At 38.5% G+C, this 7,461-nt stretch overlaps 1 protein-coding gene across 1 annotated transcript; it reads left to right on the forward strand.

Moving 5' to 3' along the window:
- Window positions 1-542: 542 nt before the first annotated feature.
- On the forward strand, window positions 543-1,686 carry LOC124803331. The gene is made up of 2 exons (XM_047264515.1): window positions 543-621; window positions 692-1,686. Exons 1-2 carry the CDS (start codon window positions 543-545, stop codon window positions 1,684-1,686), a joined length of 1,074 nt encoding a protein of 357 aa, XP_047120471.1.
- The last annotated feature ends 5,775 nt before the right edge of the window (window positions 1,687-7,461 follow it).

The raw sequence follows: 7,461 nt of genomic DNA on the forward strand, positions 1-7,461 counted from the left end.
CAATGTGCATGAGTAAAAGAGAAACGTAAGAAAAATATCCAGTCCTCAGTCCCAAATATGCGTCAGCTTAGTACCTAGCGTAACATGCAAAACGGTAAATATCATGACCTTAATACAACTTTAGCTTTATAGTAACAAGGGGAGCAGAAAAAGTAGACAACAATACCACCAATAGCAATACAAGCAGGAAGGAATGACAAGAAAAATAGAATAGCAAGTTTATAGCTCAATATCGAAAAATAAACCAACTAGAGTAAACAGGATCCGTTGGCTTAGTAGGCCAGCAGATGAGAAAAAGTTGTTATTGCTTTCAATAAAAGAACGAGCCTCGGATTAAAAATACCTAATGTAGACAGCACTTCTTGTATCCCTGGAACGAATGACGGCTCTTTACAGACTGAAAAAAAAAGAAAATAGGAACACAGGAAGATACGCTAAACAGGAACAGAAAACTAGAATCACAAAAGAAAGACAGAAACAAGTTGAAAGTGGGAACATTAAATGTAATAACTTTGACAAGAAAGACTGAAGAGATTGTAGACATGATAGACAGGAGAAAGATTCGTGTGCTTGTGTTGAGTGAGACCAAGTGGACGGCAAAAACCTCTAAATTCTTGAGAGGTGAGTGCTAACTATACTAGCAGGGTCACAATAAAGAGGCCAAACTGAGTGGGGTTTGTTTTTCACAAAGACATTGACCAAGTTACAGATGAGAACTTTGTGAGTGAAAGGATAATTAGATCAAGGGTGATCTTGGGAAAGAATAGTTTTACTATACTCCAAGTGTATGCACCCCAGAAAGGGTGGGGTGAGGAAGAAAAAAGGAAATTCCAGGAAGAACTGGAAGACCAAGTAAGAGAAGATAACATTGTAATGAATGGGGATATGAATGCTCAGATGGGCACGGATAGAAATGAATATGAGGAGGTGATGGGTCGTTTTCGATATGGAAGTCGAAATGTTGAGGGTGAAGAAATTCTAAGTCTGTGCATAAATAATCGTCTTTTAATGAAGAATACATTCTTCAAGAAACATGATAGCCATGAGATTACTAGACATGGCTGGGATGGAAAATCTAAGACAGTTATAGACTATATACTAACAGACAAATTAATTGGAGGAAAAGTAAAAGACTCTAAAGTCATACAAAGTGAGTACTTGGATAGTAACCACAGGTTACTAGTAGCTGACCTAAATTGTAAGATAAAAAGTTTGAATGCTGTACAAAGAATGCCAAAAATTAAGGAGTGGAAGATGAAAGAAGAAGAAAATAAGAAAAGTTTCCAAAATCTAGTAGCACAAAAATTGCCAAAAACTGAAAGGGATAGTGAGGAGGAAGAGTGGAACCTATTTAAAACATCAATAGTTAACAGTGCTTTGCAGATATGCGGCAAAACAAAGAGTAAAATGAAAGACAAAGAAACCAGTTGGTGGGACGGTAGAGTAATAGACGCAAATAAATATCGTAATATGGCAAGGAAAAACATGGAGTTTGAAAAAAGAAATCACAACCAGGTGCTGGTGCCAAATGATGAAAGCAAGGTGAAAACACTGGAGAAGGATTACCAACGAAAGAAACTCCAAGCAAAGAGAATTGTGAAAGAAGAAAAGGAGAAGAGTTGGGAAATATTCATCCAGGAGCAGAGCAGGAGAGCAAAGGGAACCAAGAACTGTTATATAGGTTAATGAAAAGTAAAAAATCTGATAGAGAGGACATACAAGCAATCGAAATAGAAATTGTTCAAATGGCTCTGAGCACTATGGGACTCAACTGCTGAGGTCATTAGTCCCCTAGAACTTAGAACTACTTAAACCTAACTAACCTAAGGACATCACAAACAGCCATGCCCGAAGCAGGATTCGAACCTGCGACCGTAGCGGCCTTGCGGTTCCAGACTGCAGCGCCTTTAACTGCCCGGCCACTTCGGCCGGCTCGAAATAGAAGATGGGGATATTATCAGGGGCATGGAAGATATCAGAGAAGAGATGAAGAATTATTCTGAAATCTTATTGAATGGGGAGGTGCACAAGAAAGTGACACCGAAGTCATTGAATTAGTTGAGGAGCGGGATCCAATCTCTTGGTTAGAAACTGAGAATTCCGTGAAACAGATGAAATGTGGGAAGGCAGCTCGAGTACATGAGCTGACAGCGGATATGATTAAAGCTGCAGGAATCCATGGAATAGAATGGTTACACCAGGTGATGGGGGTGATATGGAAAGAAAAAAAAAGTTCCAGGTGAATGGAAAAAAGGAATTATAGTACCATTGTTCATGAACGGTAGTAGACAGAAATTCATCAACTACCGCGGAATCACGCTGTTATCATACTGCCTTAAGACAATCGAGAACGTCATAGAAAAAAGATTGCGGAAACTCCTAGAACATCAATTGGAGGAACAACTGCATGGGTTCAGTAGTAAGAGGGGAACAATAGATCTCATTTTCTCCCACGGTCAGTTAATATAGAAGTATTGGGAAGAAGGAAAGGACTTAATAGTAGTATTCGTGGATGTGGATAAAGCATATGACAGTGTACCAAGGGATAAAATATGGAAATGTTTGAGAAAACATAATGTTCTTCATTCATTAATTTAAAACGTCCAGGTGCTGTACAGTGTGAGAGCAGTGTACAGGTAGGAGGTGGAATATCAAAATATTTTAATGCAAGGAGAGGTGTTCAGCAAGGCCGTTCGCTCTCGCCTTTACTCTTCATTACACTTACGGACACAATCATGAAAGAAATCAAAGAAGAAGAAAATGAAGATCTCAATGCTTTTGTTTCTGCTGATGAATGAAGGTTTAGAGAAGACTAGATTACTGGAACACAAAATGTAAAAAATTCAAGTTAACTGTGAGTAGGAACAAGACAGTGGCAATGAAGTTGAGCAGGACACCCACACCTTATAACATCATACTGGAGGGGGAGAAGGTTGAATGTGTGAAAAGCTTCAATTATCTGCTTAGTATCATATCAGGCAATGGAAGTTCCAAACTAGAAGTCTTATACAGAATAACAAAACGATTTTTCCACCAAGCACGAAATCTAATCTAGGAAAAGGAAGTCCCACCACGAGCCAAACTGACCATTTACAAATCTCCTGTCAATCATGTTGTATAGTCTAGACGCCTCTGTCGTGAATATGAGAGAAGAGAGTCAAATAAAAGCATGTGAGATGAAGTTCCTTACGTCAGCTCTACAAAAATCTAGGAGAGACAGAGTCAGGAATGATTATGTAAGGAGAGACCTGCAGGTGACATTGACTTCAGAGGAGAGGACGAGTGCCTTGAGATTGAAGTGGTTCGGTCATGTGAAGCGAATGCAGCCGACTCGAACTCCACGCCAGTATTTGGAGATGGAGGTACCAGGAAGAAGGCCAGTTGGGCAGCCTAGAAAGAGATGGACAGACCAGGTTAAGGAAGATCTCTAGAGAAGTAACAAGGGATGTAGTGGAGAGGGAAATGCTGTACAAGGACAGAAATCAATAGAGGCATATCGTTCACCAAGTATCTACTTGGCTCGCTAGAAGTAAATCCTGATGATGATGATGATAGAGTAAACAAACCAAAGCCCCAAAAACTATTATAAATAAAACTAACAAAAGTTAATCATGAACTTATACTCAAAAGCGCATAGAAGCAATAACAGAACTGGCCACAGGACAAAATTAATTAGACCAGTAGTTTATCAAGATCAGTAACAGAAGTCACAAGAGAAAAGCAGTTAATAACCCTTAGGATTTTATTCACGCAAAACCTTCTCTTACTGAAACTTATTTCAGCTAATAACATTAGGCCTTAGAGCAGCCCTTCTGTTTTGGTAGTATAACAACTGGCACAGCATAAGCTGAAACACAGCCAGACACTGGTGACTGTACAATCAAAATTTTATATCGAGCACAACCAACATAGCACTCTTCATGTATACCACCATTCAAGAGCACACATAGTAGCTAGTATCAGCCTGGGTTCCGTCGTCATGACCTTCTCTGAAGCTAAGACCGTCGGCTCGCCCATGCCTTGTGTTGATAACATGTCACTGCTAACTCGGGATCAACTCCACCCTGCCGCCACCTTTATTGCTGTGTCTTGAGCAGCTGACTTCGGACTCAGCTGCTTGCTTCTTGCTGTCTTTTGTCACTGGATTTTTGGAAATTGTTTGATTCCTTTAACTTCCCATGCTAATGACAATAGCGACTGCTCAGAACTTCTATGGGAATGGGTTGTTATCACTGGCTTCTAGCAGGAAAGCAACACCTATCATCCCAGCCGCTACTGCTCGCCAGTCAGTTCCCTCAGCCAGTCACTCCAGGATGTAAACAATAGGATGTAAACAATTCCAGTTGATGTGCCATTCGAGGCCTGGTGATGGAAGCAATGTCTTGTCCTAGTACTCTTGCCCACAGCCCCCAGAAGCTAGCTCCAAGTGGTTACTGTTTCGTTGTCCGACGCCAGAGCGTTCTCTTCTGTAACTCATGGCCACTCATTGACTCGCTGCATCTCTTAAGTGGGAAGGCATCAACAGTGCTAGCACCAACTAGCAAGTCGGAGGAACTTAAATACGTCATGAAACTGTCACAGCACTGAACACTGTGAAGTATGTCTGTGGATCTATTTTACCATTATTAGGAAGAATACAGAAGGCCAAGTGCAAAGATATTTCAAAACATTGCACATTCCTCTGGAAAGAATAGTGAAAAGGGAAAGCCGTAGTTAAAAGTAAATGTTAAAGTACACAGAACAATTGCTCTCTAGGAATTAAAGTATTGTCACAGTAAATAACACGTGGCAAAAAAGGACTGATGCCCATGTAAAGAAACTGCATGAGTGGATCACAAAGTGAATTGCACCATGACCTTGATGAGCCATTTCACATTATCGGCCACACTAAGCTATGATCGAGCTATCATTCATTCCATATATATGAACGCCGGACGGAGTAAGAGGGTGAGGGCAGTCTCAGTGTGAGACAGAGGTGGGTAGAGAGAAAAAAATGATGCTCTGGTAGTAACTGTGGTCACCGACTGAGAGCATGCTGCTGTGAAACCAGCCATTCCTCTGCAAACATAAACATAGGCAAGTGTCTGGACTCGGCGATTGGAGGCCATGTGGCAGCAGCGCCACAGACCTGGATTAAGGTGCATGGATTTGCAATGCATCTACCCTGAATTATTAACACCGAAGTTGTTGATTGACTGTAGTGTGTAATCAAACAGTACGTGAACATTGAGAATATTCAAGAGCTGTTGTGAAGATTTAAAACAATGGCACCGATGTTGTATCACACCAGTAGGAACAACTTATATTCAAGAACATAATTGAATTTTATTATGGAGTTGTTCCTGTACAAGTGCAATCTATGCACCAAAGAATTACTGCGCTCAGTTGGTAATAATTCACTGAAACTTTTAGTAAGACAAACTGCTCTGAACTCTGATACTTATTCAGTAATACACTTAATTAATATTCTTAATATTTGCAGCCATTTTCCTCGGTTGCTAATAATAACTTCAGTTATTTTTTATCATGAAGATAACAGAACTTCTGTCTTTGCAATTGAAAATTTATTCTTGAGTGCCAGACAAGCTCCAGTTAGTAACGTTAGTCATCTTCATTGGTCTATAATACACATAAATTTATTTATCATGCATATTTTAACGTGAGATATGTTGTGATTCTATGACATTTTCTTTGGAGCTAGCTGTTTCCGTTTACAGATATATGTTGTGTTTTTTCACTTGCATTCATTCTTTGTGACCTGTTCATTCAGCCATTGTTATTCTGTATGTGCTCTGAACAGATGATATAGGTTCGTTAGAGTAAATACTTATTTGCTCATAGCCTATACTGCAGAAAATTGGATATGTCTGCACTACTCTTAGTCACATGCTGTAGAGTTGTCTGAGGGTCATAGGAACTGACTCAAGGATCCTGCAAGGAAGGAGTGGGGTGTACTGGTGGGAATGGAGAAGGGGTGGGTTGTGATGCACGGTCACATGTGTGTGTAAATTTTGTTATTTATTTAGTTATTTATTTTTAAATTAATTATTTAATTTTTATTTTCCTTTTTTCCGTTTTTTAAATAAGTTCTCACAAAAGAAGGTGGATTACTTTGAATATTGGTCTTCTGGTGTCCCTCTTTTGGCCATTGATAAATTTTTCATTATTATCTGTGGCCTTCTGTATCTAATATTCTTTATATAGAGTGAGAAATCCCTTTCTTTTGTTGTTATAGCATAACCCTGCCATGCCTGTTTTTATCCCAGAGTGTTGGTGACTTTTATTAGGTGTTCAGGATATGTGGAGTGAATACACTCACACTTCAGTGGGCTTATATGTTCTCCATACATGACAGTAAAATCTCTTGCAGTCACACCAATACATTTAGTGTTGCAGTTGTTACATGATAATTCATCTATACCTGAATTCTTGCATTTATATTTCTTTTCTAACACAATTAGTAGCTGTTTTTATATTGTGTTATTTTTCTTGAAGGATATATTGATTTCTTTGTTTTATTTTTGAAGATTTTGTACGTTTTGCACGTGAACTGGTTGTAGTATGGAAACGATGTTCTAGTTTTTGTTGAGAGCTGTCTTGTGTAGTGTGAGTGTAAATTGTGGATTATCGTTATTTGTTGATTTATTTTGATTACTTTTAATTTTGCTGTCTCCTGTTTGTCTTTTCTTTTCTGGAGAAGTGATCCATGCCACAAATAATATGAGAGTGTATTATGACCTCTCCAAACAAAAAATACTGAGGCCTACAACACACTATATAAAATAAAAACGAAAGAGTACTGTAGTTTCATCAGAGAAACTAAATCATCATTCATCAGGGGTCTATAGATAAGGGGAAAGAACTACTGAAAAGGTTTATGTTCTTTCATTAATGAAGAGAGAGGAAAAGTAACAAATCCGGTGGAGGACATCTGCCCACTGATGAGTGGGAAAAGCAATGCAAACTCTCTAGAAATAGACAATATTTTTAACAGATATTATATTACTGTAGCAGATGAATTAATAAGATAAAATAAAACAAATGCTGTAAGTAAATTGTTAAACCCCCCACATACAAATCATACTATGGTTTTCATACCTACAACAGATACAGAAGTGTCAAAACCAATGAAACAACTTAAAATTAAACATTCATCTGGCTTGGATGGTGTCACATCACATCTCATAAAGGAATACAGAGAAGGAATATTAAAACCATTGACACACATGCTGAATACTGCGATAGAAAAAGGTATATTTCCAGATTCACTAAAAGTAAGTAAAGTCAAGCCAATATTTAAGAAAGGGAACAGGAATGAATTAGGAAATTACAGGCCAATATCAATGATCTCAACATTTTCTGAAATCTAGGAAATGATAATAAGGAATAGAATAGTAAATTTTGTAATGAAGTACAGTATACTGCATTCATCACAACATGGTTTCAAAGAAGGGAAGTCAA

Source organism: Schistocerca piceifrons, chromosome 6, assembly GCF_021461385.2.
Source record: "Schistocerca piceifrons isolate TAMUIC-IGC-003096 chromosome 6, iqSchPice1.1, whole genome shotgun sequence".
Taxonomy (NCBI): domain Eukaryota; kingdom Metazoa; phylum Arthropoda; class Insecta; order Orthoptera; family Acrididae; genus Schistocerca; species Schistocerca piceifrons.

Bases quoted from the DNA above. Each gene is read 5' to 3' on its own strand.
- LOC124803331 (XM_047264515.1), top strand. From the start codon at position 543: ATGATAGACAGGAGAAAGATTCGTGTGCTTGTGTTGAGTGAGACCAAG. The intron at 622-691 runs GTGAGTGCTAAC...TTTTTCACAAAG, and splicing joins AACCTCTAAATTCTTGAGAG to ACATTGACCAAGTTACAGAT.